Raw genomic sequence first — 27,364 nt, forward strand, 5'->3', positions numbered from 1 at the left:
AAGACTTTGTTTTCTAGAGAGCCAGCACAAAACTAGAATATGAAGATATGTCCCTGATAGCTCAGTTGGTAAAGAATCTGTCTACAATATAGGAGACCCCGGTTCAATTCCTGGGTTGGGAAGGTCCACTGGAGAAGAGATAGGCTACCCACTCCAGTATTCTGGGGCTTCCCTGGTGGCTCAGCTGGTAAAGAATCAGCCTGCAGTGCGGGAGACCTGGGTTTGATCCCTGGGTTGGGAAGATCCCCTGGAGAAGGGAAAGGCTACCCACTCCAGTATTCTGGCCTGGAGAATTCCATGGATTATACAGTCCATGGGGTCGCAGAGTCAGACACGACTGACCAACTTTCACAGAAAACAAGAAAGGATGGTGTTTCAAGGATTTCGGTTCTAAAGAACAGAAAGGAAGATGGTGCCTAGAGGATCGTGTGAGGTTGTGAGAAGCCTCTGTGAAGAGGAGAGATTTGAATACGTTTCAAGGCGTCACCAGTGGGGTAAAGGCTCTGGAGCGAGAGGATGAACCCCTACAGCGAGGAGCCCAGAAGACTCCAAGAGCTGCTCTTGGGCAGACGTGGGGACCAGCCTTGCCGGGTCACGCGATGGGAGGAGGGCAGGGACAGGGGGCAACCAAAGGATGCTGAGGGACTCCTCCGTAGTGGCTTCTGTTTCCCCTTGAAGTAGGAGGCGGGCGCTTCTCAGCGTGTTCGGCACTTAGTAGGTCCCGGATAAATAATTGTGAGATGAGTGAGTATATGGTCGGACACCAAGTGCGCAGGGGCAGTGGGACTACCCCGGGTCTGAGGACGCTGAGGAACTGTGAGATCGTGACAGAGGATCGCTGGAGAGCTGGGCAGGGTGACCTGACTGGAGGGCTGCTGCGGGGGCGGGGGAGTTAGGGTGGTGAGCACAGCGGCTTCCAGAGGGAGCAGGAGGCAATGAGGGCAGCTGTGCCATCTGGGGACCGTAACGCCGTCTCCCTGTCCCACAGGTACCCTGGCATCCGTCTGCGGTGCTCTTGTGATGCTCCTGCCTGAAACCAAGGGCATCGCCTTGCCAGAAACAGTGGATGATGTAGAAAAGCTTAGCAGGTACGATACAAAAGTCAGCACACCCTAATTGAAAGCAGCATTTCAAACCCACTGGGAAAGGACGGGGCTGAGAACATTGAATGTGGGGGAGGAGATACAATATTAAATCTCTATCCTGCATCTTAAGCAAAAAATTCAAAGTAGATTTAAAAGTTTAACGTAAAAAAAATCTGGAAATGAACATGTTTTATTTTTTAAATGTAGTTATGAAGAGAGAAATATTCCCAAATAAGGTGTGAAAACTCGGAATCTAAAGGAAAAGGATTGATGACTGGACGAAGCAGAAATAATTTAAATGTGTGTCCATGGGCAGCCAATGGTGACAATGATAATATATCCATAAAATGGATTACTACACAGATATTTAAATGGTAGAAATATAGATATATGAAAGACATAGAGAGATTTTCAAGGTGGATTACAAGGTAAAAATCGCTGAACAATGTGTTATAGTATTTATTAAAAAATAAAACCAGGAGTTATCCCTCTCTATAGCTAGATGGGAAAATAAATGATAGTCAGGTGATGATAGATACATAGATGATAGCAAAAGAAAATAGGAGGAGAAAGAGATTGAGTTTAGGGGGAGGGTGTCTAAATAGTGTGCAGAGAAAGTTAACATCCAATCAACATTTAAGCATAAAATGTATTTTATATAAAAAAAACCACATTTCATACATTCTAATTTTCTCTGAAATTTTTCATAATAAGAAGAGAGATTATGAAAATGGAAATATATAGGGAAAGACCTAAAATGATAAAATATACCCTCTGGGGTTGGAAATGTGTTGGGAAGAGGCATGAGAAGAGAGAACGCTTATTTTATACCCCATAGACTTCTACATCATTCAGGTTTTTAAAATTACAACAACATGGTCTTGTATCATTTGTGAATTTTATTGTTTGAATTTTTTTTTTATTTTTTGGCATGTGGGATCTTAGTTCCTCAACCAGGGATCGAACCCATGCCCCCAGCATTGGAAGCTTGGAATCTTAACCACTGGGGCACCAGGGAAGTCCTTATTTGTGAATTTAAACAATAATTTAACAGATAATTTGAAAAATAAAAATCAGTCTTCTTCTAAACAATGACCTGGACATTAAGGATATGGATCTCTAAATTTTATCAAATATATTTATGAGAAGATGGAGATGTTAGTAACCTCATGGCAGTTCTCTTCGTCATTTGGCAGATTGGGTAGAGATTAGAAACTGACAACTTTTAGATTCCTGTGTAAGTGATCAATGGTTTCACATATGTCATTTCATACTCAAAGTGGTGGTGTGCAATAGAAGTTCTTGTCCTCACGTTTTTATGCTCAGAAAGATGTGACAACTTCTGCGTGCTAGAACTGGGGTTGACGTTGCCTAGTGAACAGGTGTGACTGTTGCTTGTTACTTACTTTTGCTGTGTTGGGTCTTTGTTGCTGCGTGGGCTTTTGTCTAGCTGTGGCAAGTGGGGGCTACTGTCTAGGTGCGGTGTGTTGGCTTCCCCTTGCGGGGGCTTCTCTTGTTGCAGAGCATGGTCTGTAGGGCTCTCAGGCTTCAGCAGTTGTGGTGCATGGATGGGCTCAGTTGCTCCGAGGCATGTGGGATCTTTCCAGACCAGGGCTCAAACCCATGTCTTTTGCCCTAGCAGGTGGATTCTTTACCACTGAGCCACCAGGGAAGCTCTGGAGTAGTTTTATTGTCTTAGGCTGTATCCTACTTGATTATGAGTAGCTTAATAACAAGAATCTCCTGGTAGGATTGGAGATTTCTCTCTTCATATCCTCTTTAATGAGGTACCATCGCCCTCTCCAGAGATAGGCAACCACTGCTAAGTGTCTTACAAGTATTTCAAACAGACTTTAAAACATACATGTTGATTTCATTGTCCTATTTCCTGATGCTATTCTGAAGAACCACATTGATGAATCATCTCAGAACATTCCTAAGAAAACCTTAGCGGTGTACTGAAATCGAACCACCAGCTGGCTTCTAACAGGACCAGCCAATCAGAGGACAGATAGACATTTGTCCCATGAAGTAACTCAATCAGATGCTTATGCTTGTTTGTAAGTAAACTGATAGGTAATAGCTTAGCCTCAACCAAAGCTCTACCTAGGTTTTACCCTAAAATAATGCTACTTGGGGCTTCCATGGTGACTCAGACAGTAAAGAATCTGCCTACAATGCAGGAGACACAGATTCAGTCCCTAGGTCAGCAAGATACCCTGGAGAAGGGAATGACAACCCACTCCAGTATTCTTGCCTGGAGAATGCTATGGACAGAGGAGTCTGGTCGGCTACAGCCCATGGGGTTGCAAAGAGTCGGACATGACTGAGTGACTAACAGTACTAATGCTACTTGAAGGATGAGGTGAGGTGGGAGATTCTCTTTAAGACACCGCCATTTTATAAACCAAAATTAAGAAATGTATAAAAGGTATTATTAATAAAACTGTCCTTTTGAGAATTATACCATGGTAAGGTCTTGCTTTATCCAGAAAGAATAAACTTTCTGCTGGCTGTGGCATCACAGACAGTTATTTGGTTTGTGTCAGGGTATTGGGGCCAGATCAGTGTGGTGGTTATCCAATCCTGTCCCTCCAATTGCAGTCATGCTAGAAGCCGGAAGGAGGGGAGAATATTGAAGGTTAGATGAAGCAGGTGAAATGGTGAGAAAGGGAACAGGATCATCTTCGAATAAGATATCCAGACTTTAAAGATAACTTCTCAGGCCCTAAAGGGTCTGTTCAGAGCTGGGACACCCAGGAGGGCGTCCCAGCCAGGATCACAGGGTCGAATGTAAGGAGGAGTTCAGCGCTGACTGTTGGATGCACAAGCCTGTGATGTGTCGTTGGAGTTTTAAGACATCCGAGTCTCAGTGCTGCGGGGTCCTTTTCTGCACACCTGCCGCCCTCGTGGTCAAGGCCCTCTGTGCCAACACTCCAAGCAGAGGGACTGCATTCTTCCTTTTGACTCGACTCCACTTACTGCTGCTCATTTCCACAGTGAAAGTGATATAACCGTTCTTGATCCCCAAACGAGTCAGAGGTCAGATTTTCAAACTCATCAGGAACAACGTGAAGGGAGAGGGGGTCATTTGAGGTGGCACTAGTGATCAAGAACCCTCCTGCCAGTGCAGGAGACATAAGAGACTCGGGTTCGATCCCTGGTTGGGCAGATCCCCTGGATACCCGCTCCAGTATTCTTGCCTGGGAAATCTATGGACAGAAGAGTCTCGTGGGCTACAGTCAATGAGGCTGCAAAGAGTCGGACATGACTGAGCGTACACACACACACACACACACTTCTGCCAATTCAATAATATTAAAAATAGAAATAAACAGTTTGAAGAGATGGAGTTTTGGAGATGAGAAGGCCATCTGGATGGTGTGCAGGGAAAATTAATATTCAGCCGATATATAAACAGGAGGAGTTAGGCCAACAAAAATTCAACTTACATGAATTTCTTTCTAATTTTTTTCTGTGTTTGTAACTTTTCATAATAAAATTTGGGTAAGTTAATTATGCTAGTCCCTACCCTTGAAAAAACACCTAATCAAAGTCTGATCTACAGTTCCATAAATTAAGCACATTGATTGCATTCTGTAGTTACTTGAGGGGAAAAAAGAAAACTACTTAGCCCAAGTGACTGAAATTTGTTATCGTTTTCCCCTCTAAAACAGCACTTAATCATTTTTTAATTTCTCCTTTCTTTTGTTCACATCAGCAGCTCATTTCCAAACCACCTGTTACAGGATAGAAAGTCATAAAGAGTTTATATATGCTAATTAACCCCTGCCTAGGGTCTGAGAGCAGGTAAAAAATGAGGTTGGAAATAGTTCATTGTTCCTTGCAAGGCAGGTTTTTATAAGCAGTTATGCTTGAGTGTATTACATCAAAACCAACTATGATATTGAGTAGTAATAAAGACTTCCTCCTCACTAGTTGTATAATCTTTCACTGAGCTCTCTTTTCTCCTTTGTTTTGCTAGCCCACATTCCTGTAAGTGTGGCAGGAAAAAGAAACCCCAGGTTTCAAGCTCTCACCTTTGAGGCTCCTGCCAAAGACACAAGGAAGGAGCTATTCAGGCTGGTCGCCGCAAGGAACCGATGTGCCTTGCAGAGACGTTGTGTGTGTCCATTTCAGCGCTGCAGCTTCAAGTGTTTTTAATACTTTACAAAGACATTCAAACTATCCAGAGTATTTTTATATAATGTTGGATGAATCAGGACATATCGTGCTGTCAAAGTTCCTGGGAACATGTAACATGTGGCTGGGATAGCCAAGAGCCCGTTGCGTGCACAGCTTCTCCCAAGGTCTTTTTCTCACGTTGGGGCAGAGTCTCGGATCCATTGAGTTACAGCAAGACAAGAGAAGCCCCACCCAGTTCTCATGATGGTTCCATCAAGAAGGCAGGATGCGCAAACTAAGGATCTGGGGAAAGTGTACAGAAATGGGCTCATCAAATCTGATGAAGAAACTGAGGCTCTGAACTAAGTGTTCTGAAAATTCCAGGGTGGATGAAGATTTGGGAATCCTGTTAAAGAAGAAGCTGAATCAAGGACTCGGGTCATATGACTCTGAGCCTTTGCTTTCTCTCTTAGCACCTGGAGCTCCATAAGCTCCTGGAGCATCTGGGTTTGCAGGCACATTCAAGTCTTGTTCCAGAAGTAAGAACAAATCTGTGCAAGTTGAGGATTCGGCTGTATTGTTTATAAAATCAGATTTGGTCCTGAGAGATGAGTCGGGATAATCTTGGTTCTCCTTTAGTAGACACTGACAGCCACCTATTCAGTGTTTTACTGATGAAACCCATGGATTGTGATTTCATGGGTCTTATGATTTTAATCATAAAGGGATACTTACCTTATATATAAGTTCAGTTCTATGATGGTGCCCACAGTCAAGAGTGAAAACTATGGGCAGATTTCATTCATCTTGACAATTTTAACCTGTCTTGGGGAGAAGCTTACATTTTAGTGTAAAAGAAAGGTCAGTTCTAGCCATGTTTAGAAGAATTAGCAGAAGTCTTACAGATGACTTTAGAAGTACTAAAAAGCAATTTGATCATTCTTTTTTGTTTCTGAGACTTTCAATATATGGAGTTTAAACACAAAAAATGCTGTCTTTATGATGTTCTGCTTTATGTGTTATATTTGTTGTATTTTCAGATTCAGTATGTATCTCATTCAAAATTGTTTAATGAGTTATTTTGGGTGGGAAATTGGAGCCAAAGGGTAATTTTGCCAGTGAGGAAGAAAATTTTCTATATGAACATGTGACAACATGTACAGTGTATGTGCTGATTGTAAAATAAGTTTTTAAGCCTTAAAGCACATCAGAATTGAATGTGAGTGTTTTGTTTTTCAATGAAATAAACACCATTCTCTAAGGACATGATGCTACCTACATTCTCCCTTTGTTCATATACACTGGTGTTTTCGCTTCGTTTGCATCTCTTTGCTACGAGATGACCATTGTTCTTTGTATTATCACCTTGGAATTGTATTTTGAGTTGACATTTGAATTCTGATAACAATAAAAAGTATACATAAATTGTCAAGAAGAATCAGTTTTCATCTGTTCTCTTCTTTCTGAACATGCGTCGCTGTAAAACACCCTTCCCGTGTGACAAAGTATACCACGTATCCAGGCAGCCAATTACTGATGGAAATTAAGTGGTCCACCTTCAATATGCATTCACTGCTCCTTTCCAGGCTCTTGGCACCATTCCTAGAGCCATGTGTGGCCCAGAATAACATTCAGACTCTTAGCTGGTCTGGTGTTATGACACTTCCATTGCCTGGTTTCCAACTCTCTGCCCAGGGTCTCGTGCCAGGCTTGAGCCAAGCTGTCAGTAACAGATTTTATTCCCAAGAGTAGAATTTGTGCTCACGATTCTCCATGTTGCAGCTTTGAACACATTCATCCCAGTGCCAAAAATAAAGACATTAAAGATATATGTCAAGGCATCCTTCACTGTCAGGGTGAATATATGGGTGACTTACTAGGATTTCTCTATTGATCTTACAGGCTTCTTGGTACTCTATTCCTTATGAGAAAGAACAAAATCTTTCAGGTCTGTAAGAGCTATATTATTTACAATTGGCAGGATGGATGAAGAACATGAAAAGAAAGAAAACCAAAGAGTTAAATCAAAAGAAGTACCAAGTTTATTTTCAACAAATGTCATAGCTGTATTGCTTTATTACAGAATCCAGCAGTCCACAGTCAGGAACAAGTTATTCACAACATCACAAAAAAATGTTGAGGTTTGGCAGTAGATGGCAGCTAAGGACAGTGTCTTACTTGGTTTGATTACTGTCAATTATTTCTGAGCATGCTAAATTCCCTACCCATGTTCCAGCTTCTAGAACCGTTGGTGCTTCACTGTCTCCCATCTAATTAATGCCTTCTCATAGTTTCTTCAATCCAAGGAACATAGGTTGAAACACGAACATACACACCAGGCTTATTGGGGCGTGCACAGCCAAAACCCCAAGAAGTGACTCCTTGTAAAATGTATTTGTCCTTCTCAAAGCAGACCAGAGGCCCACCACTGTCACCCTGTACAGAGGGAGGGGAAAAGCGGTGAGAGGACTAAGCATCCATCCTTTTATTATGGGATACCATCCTTCCATTACCTAAATGTACATTTCCCCAGTATTTGAACACTCTTTTCCTTACTAACCAGGGGCTTCCCTGGTGGCTCAGAGGGTAAAGCGTCTGCCCACAATGCGGGAGACCCAGGTTCCATCCCTGGGTCGGGAAGATCCCCTGGAGAAGGAAATGGCAACCCATTCCAGTACCCTTGCCTGGAGAATCCCATGGATGGAGAAGCCTGGTAGGCTACAGTCCACAGGGTCGCAAAGACTCAGACACGACTGAGTGACTTCATTTCCCTTTCCTTACTAACGGGCTTCCCTTGTGGCTCAGCTGGTCAAGAATCCACCTGCAATGCGGCAGACCTGGGTTCAATCCCTGGGTTGGGAAGATCCCCTGGAGAAGGGAAAGGCTACCCACTCCAGTATTCTGGTCTGGAGAACTCATGGACTATATAGTCCATGGGGTCGCAAAGAGTCAGACACGACTGAGCGACTTTCACTTTCCTTACTAACGTATTATTTGAACATCTGCTGTGTGGGTGGGTGGGGGGGCGGGTGGGAAATCCTTTATGAGATCTGTATTCATCCCTTCAAATTTGGGGGTTTCTCTAGGGAGGGTAACCCCAAGAACAATTGTAAAGAGGGTGTGGGGGGGCTTTGTCTTATACTGACCTCCTTTCCCTCCTGGAAAGGTCCTACCCACCAGCATCCTCCCAGATGGGTAGGGGCTGTGGCTGTGATGTGATTATGCCCTTACAACCAGCCTGGAACTCGAGGGCTGAGAAATCAGCCTTGATGATTTGAATCGATCATCAGAGACACACGTTAAAGGTTTCTGGGCAACGTTTAGACGGTGGCCTTTGACTGACAAATCCTGCTCAAATTTGCTGCTTTGGGGCTGAAACGTCCAAGGGGCTGAGGCCAGCCGGCGCAAGATGAACACTGATCTCTCTCATCTTTTCTTACCTGGCAGCTGTCAGTCCCTCCGGCCAGATGGCCCGCACACAGCTCCGTGGACTTGACCTTCCCGTCGAGATACTCGTAGCGATTACACACCTTGTTCTCAATCACGGGCAGCCGCGCTTCCTTCAGGAAGCCTGCACCGTAAGTGCCTGTGTTGAGAAAGATGAAAGAAAGGGTTACTGGATCTGAACTATGTCCACAAGGGAACTTCCAGAACAGCAGAGCAGCGATGGCAGGTCTCTGGTTTATCCATGAGGTTGCATAAGACAAGGAGTCAGTTCCCAAACTACTGGAATTCTTTTTCTTTTCTTTTTGACCTTTGAAAGTATCAATATTACATAAGGTTTCATGTATTTTATAATTCATCTTTATAATTAATATTTGAGTGGGGAGTGACTACCTAATGCATTTGGGATTTCCTTTTGGGCTGAAGCAAGATTTCTGTCCCTTGGACTGCAAGGAGATCCAACCAGTCCATCCTAAAGGAAATCAGTCCTGAATATTCATTGGAAGGGCTGATGCTGAAGCTGGAATTCCAATACTTTGGCCACCCGATGCAAAGAACTGACTCATTGGAAAAGACCCCGATGCTGGGAAAGATTGATGGCAGGAGGAGAAGGGGACAACAGAGGATGAGATGGTTGGATGGCATCACCGACTCCATGGACATGAGTTTGAGTAAACTCCAGGTATTGATGATGGACAGGGATTGGCATGCTGCAGTCCATGGGGTTGCAAGGAGTCAGACACGACTGAGAGACTGAACTGAACTGAACTGAAGGTTTCTGTAAATAGTGGTGATGGTTGTTCAACAGTGTGAATATACTAAATGTCACCGAACTGTACTCATCAAAATAGTTTGAAAAGTAAATTTTATGTTATAGTTTGTGTTGTTGTTTAGTACCTAAGTCGTGTCTGACTCTTGTGACCCCATGGACTGTAGCCCATCAGGTTCCTCTGTCCATGAGATTTCCCAGGCAAGAATACTGGAGTGGGTTGTCATTTCCTTCTCCAGGGATCTTCCTGACTCAGAGATTGAACCTGCAACTCATGCATTGAGGCGATTCTCTACCACTGAACCACCTGGGAAGCCCTACACAGAGTTGACCACAGTATTAAAACAAAGAACAAGTGTCACTTACTGGGCATTAACCTTTTCAGGCACAAGCTCATTATGTAGTGCAGTTTATTTAACCCTCACAAATGGTCTGATGACATAGGCCCTTTTGTCATTCCGTTTGTACAGTTAAGGAAACTGAGGCAAAGTGGGTATAGTTTGCCCAAGGTCACCCAGCAAGGATGGTGGAGCTGGGATCTGAACTTGGGTCTGCAACCTCATGGCAATGAGGTTGATTCTTCACCATCATGCTCACTGGCTCCAACAGCTGCTCTCAAATATATCACTTCTTTGTTCAGTTTATTCATATCGTGATTTCATGGACTATAGCCCACCAGGCTCCTCTGTCCATGGGATTTCCCAGGCAAGCATACTGGAGTGGGTTGTCATTTCCTTCTCCAGGGAATCTTCCTGACTCAGAGAACCCTCAACTCATATTATTCATATTCTTTGTACAGTTTATTCATATTCCTTGTGTGTGTGCTCAGTCATTTCCAGCTCTTTGTGACCCCATGAACTGTAGCCCACCAGGCTCTTCTGTCCACAGGATTTCCCAGAAAGCACAGTGGAGTGAGTTGCCATTTCCTCCTCCAGGGTATCTTCCCAACCTAGGGATTGGATCCGTGTCTCCTGCATTGGCAGGCAGATTCTTTACCACTGAGCCACCTAGGAAGCCTGTTCATGTCTTTGCTGTTCTTCAGTCACTCAGTTGTATACAACTCTTTGCAACCCCATGGACTGCAGCATACCAGGCTTTTCTGTCCTTCAACAACTCCCAGAGCTTGCTCAAACTCATGTCCATTGAGTTAGTGATGCCATCCAACCATCTCGTCCTCTGTCATCCCCTTCTCAATCTTTCCCAGCATCAGGGTTGTTTCTAATGAGTCAGCTCTTCACATCAGGTGGCCAAAGTATTGGAGCTTCAGATTCAGCATCAGTCCTTCTAATGAACATTCAGGATTGATTTCCTTTAGGATTGACTGGTTTGATCTCCTTGCAGTCCAAGGGACTCTCAAGAGTCTTCTCCAACACCACAGTTCAAGAGCATCAATTCTTCAGTGCTCAGCCTTCTTTATGGTCCAACTCTCACATCCATACGTGACTACTGGAAAAACCATAGTTTGACTAAACAGACCTTTGTCAGCTCATATTCCTTAGTATTTTCTTAAGTCTAAGTTTCAAGAGATTATAGAGACATATTCATGACTCCCAACATCATTGCCAAATATTCTTTAAACAGGTGTGACAGTGTAAAATGTCACTAAAAAAAAAAATCACTGCATGACATTCTTCTGAGTGCTTCTAATCATTTTTAAATACTTGCTAATGTGACAGGTGGACACTGTCTTGATTTATTTCCTAATTTACATTCCTTTTCCAATTAAGGGCGGTAACGACTCTTCCATGTACTTGTCTTCCCCACTGTATTTCTTTTTTGTGTGTAAGAAAAACCACTGTTTTACTTTGGCAAGTGGAAATAGAACCTTTGCACAATCACAAGAAGCAATGATGTTTCTCCAGATGGACACACCCAGGTATGTCTCTGTTTTCACAAATAACCCAGTTTTCCAACTTTGCGAGCCCAGCTTTCACAAGTTTTACCAAGTCTTTGCTTTGCCAGCATGAAACAGCCAAGAAATAAGATACTACCTCTCCAAAGGCTTTGAACAAACTTGGAAATTGTCTTGAGTTCAGAAAACTCACACTGGGGTTGACAGGAGGTTGTAAGAGGACCACTGTTTGACAAAGAGGGGCGAGTCCCAGTGCTGGTACGGCAGGGGAGGAAGGTCCTGACCACAGGAGCGTTGAGTAGGGGATGTATTGTTTGGATTGAGTAGATTTGTGGATGGTGAAGCTTTCTCAAAAAATTTTTGCTGAAAATTAATTTAAAAGTGTCCTGCTCTGACATCTGCTTTCTGAGAAAGACAGACATCATGATGCGAGGGACAACTTCTCTAATTGACCAGAAGTTGTTGTGTGCAGAGGTGCTGCCATCCTGTGGCCACAGTAGAGATGGCACATCTGAGGGCCTGAGGCTATGAGACTAAGGGTGACCTAGGGCCCTGATGGGGCTTCCCCGGTGGCTCAGAGGGTAAAGAGTCTGCCCGCAATGCGGGAGACCAGGGTTCACTCCCTGGGTCGGGAAGATCCCCTGGAGAAGAAAATGGCAACCCACTCCGGTACTCTTGCCTGGAAAATCCCGTGGATGGAGAAGCCTGTAGGCTACAGTCTATGGGATCACAAAGAGTCGGACATGACTGAGCAACTTCACTTTCACTTTTCCCTTTCAGGGACCCAATGGGGCAGTCGGGAGGGAGAAGGAGGTCCCTGAAGGAGCCCAGCAATTGCTGATGAGGGGCTGGCCTGAACGACCCCCTGGACATCAACCCTTACCTTGCTTTGGAATACGGGGAAAGACTGGAGACGAAAGGGGAGAATTCTACTTCACATGGAGAGGCTGAGAACACTGACTGATCCAGTGTCATTACTGATGTATAGAAAATCGGTAAACAGACCTCACTTGTGTTTTGTGACTCCTGGTCCAATGAATAGATCAAGAATCATTTTCTCAAATTAGACATTCAGATGAAGCCTGGAGAGACAGGGGAGTCCAGTGCCGGGTGGTGGTTAGAAAAGTGTGGGTGGTGGGTGAGGAAACAGTGAATGGGCTTGGGGGTCTGGCTGGCCTGGGTTCCCAGAGGGCTCAGCGACACACGGGTTAGGTGATGTCTCCTGATGACGGTGACCAAGGGGATGATGGGGAGGGTTGGGGGTTGATCGTGATGCTGATGGTGAAGGTGGTGTCCATGGCGATGGTGGTGTCCATGGCGATGGTGGTGTCCATGGCAACGGTAGCAACGACGATAGTGATACTGTGAGATGGTGATGGTGATTGTGGTCGTACAAAAAGCACAGGAGCTGCTAAAACACCATCTGCAAAGCACTGAGCTCTTCATATATGTTACCTTTATCTGCACAATGACCTTATACAGATGAGAAAACTGAGGCTAACATGGAGAACATCATTTGAAAACATGGATTTTATGGATGAGGGTTTAGATGCCAAATGGTACCAAGAGGTAAGGTGACTGCTCCCTTTTCCCTAGCCAGTGGCAGAGGCAGAACTATGTTCCAGGGCTCCTGACTTCCGCTCTGATGTCCTCCACCAGCACTTCCAAGAAAGTGAGGCAGAGATCTAAGACATCCTCATAATGGTCCTAGGCCCGAGTCTGAAGGATATAACAATAATTTGTATTATAATATAATGCAGGACAAACTGCAAAGGGAAGATGGGATCCCCAGATTACAGTTTGAGTGCTGATCCAGGATCCCGCATAAACGTCTCCTCTCTGTCCTCACCCCGTCCACCAAGGCCAAACACTTTCCTAGAATTGGGACCTTTCTTTCGGCCCCCAGCTGTCAGTCTGCCCCACCCGCAACAGCCTCTCCACACAGACACAGACTGTGTGGGAATCTGGGGAGACAGGTTGAACTATCATTTTGTTGTTGACTCGCACTATGTTTAAGAACTCTGTGTGGTTAAGCTCACATAAATAATCTAAGACCCTTAATCTGTAGCTGTGTCAACACCCTACTTAGCTGAGGAGATGGTATTAGCATTGGATTTATGGGCTGAGAGTCTCAAGGAAACACTACCCCTCCCCTCATCCCTGTCCACGGATGACCGATTATGGAGACCGGGCAGGTGCCCAGACAAAGTCAGGAAGGGAGTGGACCTCACTCGCCGGCAGAAATTGGTGCACATGCCCATTTTCTCACGTAGGCTGTAAGTCAGAAGCAGTTCATCATGTGAGTCGTGAAATTTGTCTTACCTTTGGTTTCTCCCCAGCCAGTGATGTAACATTCTGTCCGGCTCGCGACCACATAATTCGGGGATGGCAGACAAGCTGGGATTACCTTATCAGTGATGATGGCAGGCCTGAAAGGAAAACATCAAAAGTTGCATTTGACTGCCTGGCTGGGAGACATCTGCCATTCATTGATTGAAAATGTAAGTGTAAAAGTGTTAGTCATTCAGTTGTGTCTGACTCTTTGTGACTCCATGGGCTGCAGCCTACCAGGCTCCTCTGTCCATGGGATTTTCCAGGCCAGAATACTGGAGTGGGTAGCCTTTCCCTTCTCCAGGGGATCTTCCCAACCCAGGGATTGAACCCAGGTCTGCCGCATTGCAGGTGGGTTCTTGACCAGCTGAGCCACAAGGGAAGCCCGTTAGTAAGTAAAGGGAAATGAAGTCGCCAGAGCCCTCCCAGCTGGTATTTCCTTGCTTCACTGACAGCTGAAAACAACTTTTCACCCTCACATTTGCCTATAGTATCTTACGAGTTAAACAAGTAGTACGTTTTATTTAAAAGGTACCAGTTGTGGACAAGAAACCAGAGGTGGCAGCAGAGATGACAATGACTTTCCTTGTCTATTCTGGCACTATGGGAATTTTATACCATGCACACTTTTATATCAAGTTAATAGGGTTCAATAGGTGAACCATCCAGCTGAAATACAGGACTTTAAAAATAGCAAGTGCCTTGTGTCACCAGGAGCAAGCTGTTCCATCTTTGGGGGTCCTCAGATTCCTCACCCATAAATGTTACAACACCATGGCTATCAGAATCCGATACAATGCAAGACACCAAATGAAAGAGGATTAGAAGTAATCACCTTGCATAAACAAAGTAGTATGTTTTTTTTTAAAAAAAAAAAAAAAACTTTTGCATGCCTTAGAATTCCAGAGAATCAAACATCAGAACTTCGATTTTTTTAGACTTGATTCTATCTTGGTAGGGCTTCCCAGGTGGCTCAGTGGTAAAGAATTCAGCTGCCAATGCAGGAGACGCAGGTTCGATTCCTGGGTGGGGAAGATTCCCCTGGAAGGGGAAATGGCTACCCACTCCAGTATTCTTGCCTGGGAAATCTCATGGACAGAGGAGCCTAGAGGGCTATAGTCCATGGGGTTGCAAAGAGTCGGACACGACTGAGCAGCTGAATCACTGCCATCCTCTTGGGGTCACCAGAAGAGCCCTGGCCTCTCACAAGGAGTGGCCCATGCTCACGTATTGGTTGCTCTCATGGAATGCCGAAGACTGAGACTCCTGGGGTGTGGGGGGCCTGAGGCACAAACATATCAGTCTATCAGAGAACACGTCCAGAACCCCACGTCTACTAAATCATCTGTTTGAGCCACAGAGCCTCCTGACGGCCCAGGGTGCTGTGAGGAAAGGAGAAGAAGCAGGCTAAGCTGAGAAGGCCCTGTCTTCCCTTTCTAGGAGGGAGTCACTCCTCAGTGGACTGACCCAGGAAACTCATGACGTGTTTCTGCCCAGACCCAGAGAGCCCCCCTCAGACCCTTGACCGCTGGCCTCGCACTGGCCTGGCCATCCTCCTCACAGTCACTACTGCCCCCTGTCATTTGGGATCCATCAGGCACAGCTGGTGGGCTACGCCCACCATTTTGGCTGTCCATCTCGTGACTATTCTCGAAATAGCTGTCTCTTTATTTAGCTCACTCTCTTGGGACCTGTCTCCAAATACCGCTAACTTTTAAGTGACAGAAAAAAAAAACATGGATCATCTTGTCAGACTTAAGAAAACACCCATTTAATGGAAACGTAATACCAGAGACGGGAAGACGAACGTGCTCTTGTGAATTGTGAGTGTGTGTGCGCACTGCCTTTCTTGTTTAGAGTGCTTTGACATACATAATCGCATTTGATTCCCCCGAGCATATCATTATGTTGAAAAGAGACTGTCAAGCTGGAATAACTGAGTAATTCTTTGATTATGAATGTACACTAGCTGACTGGGGAATTTATTGAAAGTGAAGTCGCTCAGTTGTGTCCAACTCTTTGCACCCCATGGACTGTAGCCTACCAGGCTCCTCCATCCATGGGATTTTTCCAGGCAAGGGTACTGGAGTGGGGTGCCATTGCCTTCTCCAGGGGATATTCCCAACCCAGGGACTGAACTCGAGCCTCCCGCATTGCAGGCAGACGCTTTACTGTCTGAGCCACCGGGGAAGCCCCAGGGGAACTTATTAAGTGAGAGAATATTAGGGGTAACCTGTATCTCATGTTTCAACACTCTCTTTTTCCACGTGAGGAAATGGAGTCCTAACGCCTTCGTCATGACGGTGTGGGAAGAACACCCCTTAGCTGTCACCTTCACCTGTATTCTCCCCGCCCCCCACCTCCATCCTCACACCGCCCCCTGTAGGAGGCGAGCAGGGCTGAGCCCAGGTTTCCTCACTTGAAGGTCAATGCTCTTCCCAAAGCCTGATGCCTTTGGGGTCCAAGCTGGTGCCAGCCCCACACAACTGTTACGGCTCGCAAACCCAGCCACGAGCAAAAGTTCTCACGGCTTACAAGGTGAAAGTCGTGGGCAAAGCAGTACCTGCTCAGCTTGAGTAAGGCAATGTCCGCCTCAGGGGGCCCCGGGAACATCCTGGACACTGGTATTTCCTGGACACTCTCTTCCCGGGCCATCTCGCTGTGTGCACCCAGGATGACCTTGTAGATTGACGGCCGTATACTAGAGAAGACATCTGCATTAGCAGCAAAATAGGGGCCAGCCCTGCGCTGGGTGCCCTTTGGAGCCATAAACACTGCGTCTCCTCCCCGCTCGGCTACCTACAATCAGAGACCTCTGAATGACAAGAAATAAGTTCCCGGTCTTCCTGAACATGGCGGTTAAGGAAGGTTCTCAGACCGCGAGGGAGAATGAAACCAACACGGAGGTTGGCACAGGGCAGACGCCAGGTCGGGGGGCCTGCGGAGACCCATGCCCCTCCTGGCGTACGGCTCTGTCATGCTGTCGATCCTGCAGCAACCTGCCGACTGGGTCTGCCTTCTTGGTTTCTCTCTAGAAACTCCCCCTCCTCTCCCATCCAGCGGCCCTGGCAATTCTGCCCTGCACATCCACCCCCCGCCCCCAGTGCCACCACCATGGAAGGAAGGAAGAGAGGGAAGGAGATGAGGGAAGAGAGAGGGGAGGGAGAAGATGAAGAAAAGGAGGCAGGGAGTCTTGAAGACAAGGAAGTCTTCGCGTCTTGGGTCCCCTAACACATACTTTTCCAGGCAGTGGGCAGCAGTCAGCACCCACTCTGGGGATATTAGAGTTCCTCCGCAGAAGTGCCCCTTCAGTCTGGAAGGAAAATGTGCCAGGATTTTAGTTAAATCTGATGATTTAATTCTACAGAAAGTCTGAAAGTGGTGCTCCCTCTGCTTCGAGGTCGCTAATGTTCCCAAAGGATGAGGTGGCTGTCAGGACGGTAGGTGTTTTGAGCTTCCTGCAGTTAGTGGGTCCTCAGGAGGTCACCCGACCACTTGGGGTGCGGGGGGGGGGGGGGCTGTGGCTCAGGCCAGGCCTGTCCACAGGGGAGCAAAGCGGTATGGCTCCAACAGGAGGCCCTTCGGCCCTGGACTCCAGCCCCTTGAGGTCTCTTTTGTTTCTTTTGGATGAGATCTATGTAAGGCCTGACGAGTCATTCTTTAGGCAGCCAAATGGGATCCTGAGTGGCCCATGATTCCAGGGCATCTGCTCACGTTATTTGGGAAAGTTCGCTTTGGGGTGGGGGAAACGTCCCCTAAATCATTCACGTTGTAGAACTGCTGGGGTGCAACATAGCTCATAAAACTCGTGTGGGCCGCTCTGCAGACCATGGAAGGGACACAGATGCAAGTGAATGGTAGCCAGCAAGGCAACTATCAATCAGGAAACAGACCCCAGCGCAGCTTGGGAAAGAAGGACTAGGAAATTCGTGAAAGCAGTATCGCAGGATCAGGTATCGCAAGCAGTTACTACGTGATAAGGCAAAGAAAAGAACAGCCAACGCAGCCACACAAGAAAACAGACTGGAACCGAGCATTTCGACAGCATCTCACCAGCGAACGGAAGGAAGACCCTGGAGCACCGCTTTTGGGCGCATGCGCATTGGTGCAGCCGTGCGAGGAGGAATCATCAACAGGCGGATCAGCCCGTTTTGCGTGTATGTTTTGAATGGGACACCCTGGAAAAGGGGCTGATCAAACGCTAACAACAGTGAAAGATCACCAGAACCGTCTGGGCCCTGGAGGACTGGGATGATCACGCTTCAGTTACGGCGATCCTGAGCTACCCTCCACTGAAGAAGGGGTGTTTTTGATATGGGTGAGCATCTTTTGATTAAATTAAGTAGTTCACAAAACTGTTGAAGGAAGGGAAAAAGACTCTGAATCTGTGATATATCAATATTATAGATAATTTTATCTTTACCCTCCCCCACGAGGTGTCTCATTTCTAAAAATATCCCTTTGTCTTCATTTTACAAAGCCACAGTGGGTATCTATATAAACCCTCAAAGCATCTTTCATACTTTTCCAGCAGTATTGGAACTTAGTGTTAATTGCTACATTTAACAATTCTGATGACAGCTACCCAGATCAAAAAAAAAAAAAGATTCTAATTTCAAATTATTTTCAAATTAAATAACATAGAAAAGGACATTTTAAAAAAGAAGCAAGCTCACAGATATAGAGAAAGAACTTTTGGTTACCAGTGGGGAGAGGGGATGGGGGGGGCATACAGGGGTAGGGGATTAAGAGGTATAAACTATTAGTTATAAAATAAGCCACAAGTATATATTGTACAACATAGGGGACATAGCCAATATTTTATTACGTTATATCTTATAATGATAAATGGAGTATAACCTTTAAAAATGGTGAATCACCATATTGCAAACCTGAAACCTATATAATATTGTACAGCAACTATACTTCAATTTACAAACACAGAAAAAAATTTTTTATAGTTTTCCTTACTCCTTTGTTGAACTTAGAGGCAGGTTCTGATACTGGGGGTATGTGGATTTAGTTGAATGTAGAAAGGTTTTCTGTTTGTTTACTTTTCATCGGAGTATAGCTCCTTTGCAGCGTTGTGTTGGTTTCTGCCATGCAGCAAAGTGAATCAGCTGTACATATGCAGATAGCCCCCCTCCTGTTTGGATTTCCTTGCCATTTAGGTCACCAGAGAGCATGGAGTAGAATTCCCTGAGCTGTGCAGTAGTTCTCATCAGTGACCAGTTTTATACACAGCAGTGTATATATGTCAATCCCAAGAAAGGTTTTGCAGGGTGTACCCAGAAGGATGGAATAAATCATTTCTGGAAATGGTGTTACCTTGTCCGAAGGCTGATTTGCCAGGGCCAGGAGTGGGGGTTGGCCACACACCCACCTACAATCCTTCCAGAACATTTCTTCGGCTCCACCTTTGGCTTTCCACAGTCGAATGAAGAAGACTCTGTGGCACAACGTGGGAAAATTTGCATTTGAAGACGTGAAAGAGAGCAACTCACAATAAAGTCATGACTCGTGGCCGAAGCACTGAATTTTTCACATCCCCAACTCAAATGAAATAGTAAACTCATAAACATCTTTTGGAATTTTTTTTCTGAGTTGCAAGAAATGGTAGTAGACAACACAGAACCCTCTCCTTTCTAGAAAATATAAGTGCTTTTCTATTTTACTGTTTTCTTAAGGAAGTGATTAAATAAATTGGGAAGAGTTAGGCATTAGAATGAGAGTTTTGTGGAGAAGAGCTTGACTGACACAAGTTGCTATTCTGACTTGAGGTGATATATCTAGACACTGTATTGTTACTCCCATCATAACCACCACCATCAACTGAACCATGTAAAGTTTGCTGAAAACCATAATTGTCATCCCCATTGGAAGGCAATAAGAGTATTTTTTAATTATGAATCTCTGTGTGTGCATGTATGTGTGTGTGTGTGTGCGCGCACGTGTGTGTAGGAAGGATAACTATCCTAAACTGAAATAATGCTTTCTCTTGGCCAGTTTCAGGACACCTCTTCCAGGAAGCCTTCCAAGACTAACCCAGCACCTCAGGGATGACTTCCACTCATTTGCCTCTCTATTCATCTCCCACCTGCTTTCTGTCTCCACCTGGCATGCAGGGCTCCAGGAGATTAGGGTTAGTGCTCCATCTCTGGTTGGTATCACTCACTAATGCCTAAAATGGTTCAGGGGGTATACAAGGTATCCATAAAATGCTTCTCCATTGTCTGGAGCCCTTTAGGATCTTCAAAAATAGAAGCATAAGTCATAGTTAATAATAATATTACATGAAAAGTTTTAATCAATCAAGAGATTTTTATCCTCTAGTGAAGCTGGAATCTAGATTTTCCAAATACCTTTCCAATTGTCTTGGCCTATTCTGAAAATCTATATATAGAAGGTTTTTTTTTTTTTCTAAAGAAGCATGCAATATAATGAAATCCTACTTTCTAATACTGACCTTAATTTCTCCTACTGTGCCTTACACAGAGTAGACTTACAGAAATGGAATAAGGAAAGAATCACCACAGATATTATGGTACCCTGGTCTCACTATTTAAAACAAAACTGAAGTTCTACTTATTTTTAATTACAATGCTTACTATTTGTACTGTTTGTGTTGATGGAATTGAAATGAGTTTTAAACCCAATTAACAAAAATTTACAACTTAAAATAAATGAATATAAATAAATAAAATTATATTTAAAATGGGGATCTTTCAATTTTTGAGGTTATTATTAAAGAGAAAACTCACACAAGCCCTTGGTAAAATTGAGAAGCAGAATACTGGGCTGAATAGAATATAGTTCTGATTTCAAATTGTTTTACTTATGCTATTCTCTGCAGTTTGCATGGTGCCATTTGTTTTAATAATACAGAATATGTACACAAATTTTTCAGGTGAGTTGCTTAAAGAAGTTTATGTGTAGCCTAAAAAGTTAATCAGTGGTACTTTTTCATTTTAAAGATGTTTTCCATGTGCATTACAAACAATGTCAAGTTTGGAAATTTTAAGGAAAATGGTTATTAGGAAATTTCTCACTTAGATAAAGGAAATCCAAAATCTCCCAGGGAATGAGCAATAAAAATCCTTTTTTAAAAAAGAGGAAAAAAAAGAAAATAACCTTTTTAAAAAGTCATAACTCAAAGAGATTTCACATTCTGAAAAATCAAATAAAATTAACAAAAACCGTACAAGTACACACAAAAAGTCCCCTTAACCTGGGAGAGCCACCCTTTTAAGCACTGACCTGTCATACCGGAGGAGCTGTCATTTGAGAGTTCATTTATTTATTTACTCACTGAGCAAATATGTGTTCAAATATACATGTGTAGTGCCAGGCATTGCTCTAAGCACTAGGAAAAAGGAAATATTAATAGCTGACATTTGTAATCTTTACATTCTGATAGGTGGGCGTGTAGGAAGATGTTACATTGGAAGGCTCAACAGAGGCCCCAAAGATGCCCCAGAGAGATGTAAGATAAACCTCCATGTGTAGACTTCAAGAAATGTCCTCCTGGAATTTCCCGGGTGGTCCAGGTCCAGGGTTCTCGCTCCCAATGCAGGAGCCCAGATTCAATCGCTGGTCAGAGAACCAGGTCCTGTATGCCTGCCACTAAGACCAGGTACCGACAAATAATATAAAAAAGAAAGAAATGGCCTCTTCTACAATTGATGCTTTTGAACTGTGGTGTTGGAGAAGACTCTTGAGAGTCCCTTGGACTGCAAGGAGATCCAACCAGTCCATCCAAAAGAATATCAGTCCTGAATATTCATTGGAAGGACTGATGCTGAAGCTGAAGTTCCAATACTTTGGCCACCTGATGCGAAGAACTGACTCATTGGAAAAGACCCTGATGCTGGGAAAGATTGAAGGCAGGAGAAAGGGACGACAGAGGATGAGATGATTGGATGGCATCACCAACTTGATGGACATGTTTGAGTAAGCTCCGGGAGTTGGTGATGGACAGGGAAGCCTGGCGTCCTGCAGTCCATGGGGTCACAAAGAGTCGAACACGATTGAGTGACTGAACTGAACTGAACGATTCTGGTATCCTCACCCAGGTCAAGGATGGAAAAGACCCAGGTTCTTAGAGATGAACAAAAGAGGAAAGGATGGAGAAAGGACTGTCCCAGTGGACTGTGCAGTCCCCCATTTCATCCTGATGTGGGCATGCCATCAGACCGCGTGGGCTGATGTTGAGACCTATTTCCTGCAGAAGGATCCCCAGGCCTCCTGACACTTGAGAAGCCTGTAGCGTCTGCTGGTGGCTGAGGGCTGCCCCTGGGATATTACTGTAGGTCCCTTTCTGTGGGCATCAGAGGTGCATGACTCCCTGGCACAGCTATAGAGCCCGGGGCAGGAATGGCGTGATATACGACAACTTAAAGGCAACTGTGCTAGATAGGCACCCTGTCCAAGTCAGCGAGCCTGCGCCCCAAGAGGCAGTGGGGGTTCCAGAAAGCTGAAGGGTAGGAGGGAGGAGCAGAAAAGGAGGCACGCACCCCACCAGGGACCCTCAGGTGGGGGGCCACTGAGACAGCGTCTGGAGAACTGAGAAAACACAGTGGAGAAGCAGTCTGCTACACGCTCCTCCTCAGCCCAGGGAGCATGGTGACAGCGGCCAAGGAGAATCCCTCCTTCACCCTGGCCTCGCCCTCCTCGCCCTGCTCTAGGCAGGAGCGACCCGAAGCAACCTGACGGTGGCTCCGTGCTCTCAACCCCTTCCCCAAGCTGCCTCCCAAATCACCTCTGGACGTGGACTTCAGTGACTTTGCAGCTGCACCTTCTACCCTCCATCCCCCCACGTGGCAGGCACAAATGCAAGCCATCAAACCGTGCCATGGAGAAGTCCAGGCTGATTACCAAGAATCAAGACAGAATCCGTCTGCAAAGATGGGTCAGTGGAGAGTAAAATAGGGTCTGAACCAAAGCAGTTTACGTTGTTCTCCAGACCTACCCATGGACTTGTTAGACCAGACTTCTCAGAACAAAGGTCAACTCCCCTTTCCGTGATCCAAGCTTCTCACTCCCCAGAAAAGTCTGAGAAACAAGGAAAGAACTCAAGCAAGCTTTCTCTACGTTGTCTGGCGAATGTCTGGCTAATGCATAGTCATCCTAGGATAAGGAACGTCGGGCCTTAGTAAGGAGTCATGTTCACTGAGTTCTTAGGATGACAGTATATAGGTTTACAATAGACGCTATATTTTTATTTGTTTCCTGCTGTCTGTGTTTTCTTTCTTACTTCTCAGCTGCTGAAAGAGAGTTTCCCATCTGAGTGACTCTGAATTTGTTTTTCAGGCATCCTGCCCCAGACATTGGAGAGGTCAGTGGAGCCCTCTGGAGGCTAAAGGGTTCACCTCTGAACTTGCTCTTTGGGAGGATTTTGTGTGTATTTTGTTTAAACTATTGGAGGAGGGGAGTGCCTATAAAGGGGGGCCACGAGGAGGACTGATTCAAGAGGCCCAGGATGAAAAGAGGGCTCTGGGGGAGAGGGGACCCTCTGCTGCCCAGAAGTGCTCAGCCCAAACTCTCATCTTGCAAATCAGAGACCAGGTGACACCACATTTATTTAGAAGCCATTTCCTTCCAAAAGAGACAGCAGCTTACCACAATGAGGGATGTCACAGTAGTCAAAAAGTTTCCTTGGGTTCGTCGTGTAGCACCAGGGACCGTTGACATCACCGTCAGGATTACGGCAGTACTGGAAAAAGAGGCAGGTATCTGGGGGAGGGCGCATGCCAGGGCAGGGCACGGCAGAGAAGGTGATAGATACGAGGCACAGACATCGATTTCACTTCTGTCCTTAGAAGATGAAAGGTCATGTTTCTTTGGCAGAGAGATGGGCAGAGTCACTTTTCAGGGTGCTTACGAAGCCTCTGACTCATAGAATGCCATCGGTCACGTCTCCTCATTAAGAAGGAGCTTGAACCGTGAGGCCGCTGCCCTGGAGAAGGGGTGTAGACCCTGAGGGGTCTTGAGGTTGGAGATTATATAAACGGGCCTCCCCTGCAGCCTGTGTCAGCAGGGCCCATAGTCACCCAGTAAGAGAGGACTGTGGACATGGGACAGGCCCTCATTCAGGTCAGTCCTGTGCCTGATGACTCCCGTTCACTGCTGCTCCAGAACTGCTTATTCTCCTAGCCCCGGCAACCTCCGTGGGTCAGCCATGGAAAGACTGCATCTTCCGTTCTCTCTACACCCCCCAGAGGAAACCCTTCATTCACTGTGTGAGTGTGGGGGAAATCCTAGCTGAGACCTGATGGCCCATCCAGTTTTTTTTTTAGGAACATCCAGCTACAGTGTCATGAAGGTCACGTTTGATCACCGGGACCTAGAGGACAAACACTGGAAACTATAAACCAGTCACAAAAGCAGGCAGGAAGTGTCGCAAATGAAAGACATAAGAAGCTAGGGGGTGGCCGGCCTGCGCTAACTGTGCCCCCAACGCTGAGGCCGTCGGGCCACAGGTTCGGTCCCCTGAACCCTCTGGCCTCCCCTCCCCACCCTACACCAACGCTCAGTCAGGCAGCCTCTCTGGAGCAGAGGTTCAATTCGGTTTGCGAAGGTGGGTCAAAAAAAGGCAACACAGACTCCGAATCAAAGTGGCTTACGTTCTTCTCCAGCCCTGCCTGTTGGTTTGTCTCTGGAGTGAAGATGCTGTGTCGGTGGGGCTCTTGGGCCGCCCACGCCTGGCAGGGGACACCGGCCACTGTGGTGGCCTTCTTGCCGCGGTAGCCTTTGCCAGTCCCGAGTATGCAGTCTGGAGGGAAGAGGGAACGGTGTCACCTGCCCCACACTGACCCAGCGACAAGGAGCAAACGCCGCAGCGCTCGGCGTCTCTCAGGACAGGCTGTGGTCACGTCCTTTGGAACACAGGAGCCCTGGAGGCTTCAGTGAGCTCTGACGATTTTTTTAACAAGTCGCCAGAGATGCTCTTGTCTCAGAAGGAATCACAAGTCTGGGTGTTAGAATGGGAACTTCGGCGGGGACACTAAGATACTCAGTTAGGTAACAGACTGAGAGGTAACACAGATGCCACTACAAAGTGTTAGATGATCCTTGAACAACTCACTCTCGACAAGGATGGAGAAAGAGTGCAGATGGAAAAGGATTTTATAAAAGTATATTATTTTGCCCAGAGCTCTGCCACCTTCTGGGATGAAAGAGGTAATAAAGAGATAGCTAGAGGTCCCTTCCCCAAACTCCTCCCTCACCTCACGCCTTGGAGATGAGGCTTGAGCCCTTGATAAGTGTTACATATGGGGACCCAGCGCACAGTGTCTGATGGGCCGTTGGAAAATCCAAACAGCAAAAGCTGGGCCAGCTGGCCGCTTGGCCAAGGAGCAGGGCTGTGCTGGGCTGCCTCGTGTGTGTGCCAGGACCAGGCTGTGTGAGTTACCCAGGACCACACGTGGGGCATCATGTGGGAGGACCACCTGAGTCCACGTGAGGTCTCATCAGGAGGGATCCCCAGCTGGGGCATGGCACCCAAAGTCTCACCAAGAAAGGGAGGCAGAGATGAGCTGGTCCTACATATAGAGCAGGGGGGACAGTAGGGAGCAGTAGGTAAGGTTCTCCAGCATCTCAGAGGAGCCAAGTCCACCTCCGGAAGGAGAGGGGGTCTCAACTTGAAACCAAGTCCTCACTTTAATCGTTTCTGTCTGATCTTGGATTACCCAAAAGTGATCAGACAAGCCATGAGACCACTGAGCTTTCATGCCAGGGGAGCGTCAGTCCCCTCTGTGACCTCATCCTGTTGGAGGACTGAGTACTCCTGCCGCCTGACAGCTACAGGACCAGAGGCTCAGCACATGGGGCGACACGCGGGCAAAGGGCCGGGGAAGCGGAGAAGAGCCTGGTTATCCTTTGTCTCCCACCTCGGGTGACATTCTTATCCTCAGGGCCCCAGACCCTTGGAGCTACATGTCTGCTTCTCTCCAAGCCTTTGTTGGAGGTGATCATTGACAGTCTTCCTAGCCCTCCTAACTCTGTACATTCAAAACCAAATCGGTCCTTTCTATCCCTCCACGCAAAAGGCAGAGATTTGCTTTTCTAGAATGTCCTATTTTGGCCACCTTCATCATCCTCTCAATCCACCCAGGTTCAAAACTGTATCCATCCCTCACAACCAATTACTTTTCTTTTTCTTTTTTTAATTGAAGGGTAATCACTTTACAATGTTGTGTTGATTTCTGCCATATAACAATGTGAATCAATCATAATTTTTTATATATATATATATCCTCCCTTTTGAGCCTTCCTCTCCCCTCCCTTGGAGAAGGAAATGGCAGCCCACTCCCGTATTCTTGCCTGGAGAATCCCATGGACATAGGAGCCTGGCGGGCTATAGTCCATGGGGTCGCAAAGAGTTGGACATGACTGAGCAACTAAAAGAACAAACAACAACCCCCCTCCCATCCCATCTCTCTAGGTCATCACAGAACACCAGGGTGGGCTCCCTGTATTATATAGCATCTTCCCACTAGTTCTCTATTTTACACGTAATAGTGTATATATGTCAATGCTAGTTGCTCAATTCGTCCTACCCTCTCCTTCCCCTGCTGGGTCCACAAGTTCATTCAATTACCTTTCAACTCCTAAAGACATGCCCACCCCCATCAGGCCAGCAATAGCAGCTCTGGCTTCCCCAGATGATGCCCTGAGGCAGCCTTCCCCATCGCAGACTCAGCCAGCACTCCAGTCCCCCCACAGCAATGAAGCCTCTGCCTCCCGAAGATTCTCCACCTCTTATAATCTCTCTACCTGAGTACACGGATGTCTGGCCACAGACTTCTTACCTACTTCAGGAGGATTCTCTACGCTTGGGGCTTGGGGAGGCACAGGAGTGTTTGCCACCTGCTCTGGTGTTTCTGAGCATTTCTTCAGGTTGCAGAACTCCCATCTGACGCTCGGATCGGTGGTATAACACCAGGGGCTCTTATCGGCATCTGGATTTCTGCAGTAGTTCATTGTCAAGCCGCTGTAAATTCCACAGCAATAGAGGTCACGAGAGGTGAGCGAATCTTCAGGGACACCCCAGCACCCTCTGAATTTTGTTACAACAAAGTGGCTGAAATATTTCCATTAAGGTACCAAAGTGAAAGTGAAAGTCACTCAATCGTGTCCGACTCTTGGCGACCCCATGGACTACACAGTCCTTGGAATTCTCCAGGCCAGAATACTGGAGTGGGTCGCCTTTCCCTTCTCCAGGGGATCATTCCAACCCAAGGATCAAACCCAGGTCTCCTGCATTGCAGGCGGATTCTTTACCAGGTGAGCCACAAGGGAAGTCCAAGGTACCAAAGGTGCCAAATATTATTATAATGTCACAGGCACAGATGGTCCTGAATTTCTAAAGAACTCGGTCAGTTTTTTAAAGTAGGTTGTAATTTTTATTTTAAAATAATCAAAAGTAATACATGTTGCACATAAAAACAGATCACATATACATATATAAGAGGAAGTATCAGAATGTTTTCCTCTCCCTGGGAGTGTTAAATAAATTCTCCAGGGATAACCAATATAGATTTGGAAGCACATATTTTAGATTTTTTGCGTACAAACAAATATATCTATATCTCTGGTTTTCTCTTCTGTGTGAGTAGGGCTATGGAAGTTGGAACTAAAACATATTTATCCAAGGCAGAAAAGACATACAAGATGATGATATTCCCAGGTCAACCCTCTTAGTCTGTTTACTCATAGTGTATTGTGTGTGTGTGTGTGTGTGTGTGTGTGTGTGTGTGT

General features: G+C 45.9%; 2 protein-coding genes across 5 annotated transcripts in view; one reads left to right on the plus strand and one right to left on the minus strand.

Moving 5' to 3' along the window:
• SLC22A3 (solute carrier family 22 member 3) overlaps window positions 1-6,648 on the plus strand; it is a 94,917-nt gene extending 88,269 nt beyond the window's left edge. For both annotated transcript variants that reach the window (XM_081524426.1, XM_081524425.1), the window contains 2 exons: window positions 989-1,088; window positions 5,071-6,648. In XM_081524426.1, coding sequence (XP_081380552.1) covers window positions 989-1,088; window positions 5,071-5,131 — 161 coding nt within the window. In that variant the 3' untranslated portion in view covers window positions 5,132-6,648. The remainder of the gene's footprint in view (window positions 1-988; window positions 1,089-5,070) is intronic.
• Window positions 6,649-7,229: 581 nt separating this feature from the next.
• The window catches only part of PLG (plasminogen), a 52,340-nt gene continuing 32,205 nt past the window's right edge, over window positions 7,230-27,364 (minus strand). Inside the window, exons 11-19 of one of the 3 annotated variants that reach the window (XM_081524434.1) lie at window positions 26,416-26,597; window positions 24,229-24,377; window positions 23,225-23,318; window positions 18,935-19,055; window positions 16,845-16,919; window positions 16,170-16,307; window positions 13,598-13,704; window positions 8,651-8,796; window positions 7,230-7,646 (exon numbers count right to left, since the gene is read on the minus strand). In XM_081524434.1, coding sequence (XP_081380560.1) covers window positions 7,485-7,646; window positions 8,651-8,796; window positions 13,598-13,704; window positions 16,170-16,307; window positions 16,845-16,919; window positions 18,935-19,055; window positions 23,225-23,318; window positions 24,229-24,377; window positions 26,416-26,597 — 1,174 coding nt within the window. In that variant the 3' untranslated portion in view covers window positions 7,230-7,484. Of the gene's footprint in view, window positions 7,647-8,650; window positions 8,797-13,597; window positions 13,705-16,169; window positions 16,308-16,838; window positions 16,920-18,934; window positions 19,056-23,224; window positions 23,319-24,228; window positions 24,378-26,415; window positions 26,598-27,364 lie in introns of all 3 variants that reach the window. The other 2 variants (XM_081524435.1, XM_081524436.1) reach the window with 2 other exon arrangements.

This window comes from Giraffa tippelskirchi, chromosome 9 (assembly GCF_054371585.1).
Source record: "Giraffa tippelskirchi isolate mGirTip1 chromosome 9, T2T-mGirTip1v1.2.pri, whole genome shotgun sequence".
Lineage (NCBI taxonomy): Eukaryota > Metazoa > Chordata > Mammalia > Artiodactyla > Giraffidae > Giraffa > Giraffa tippelskirchi.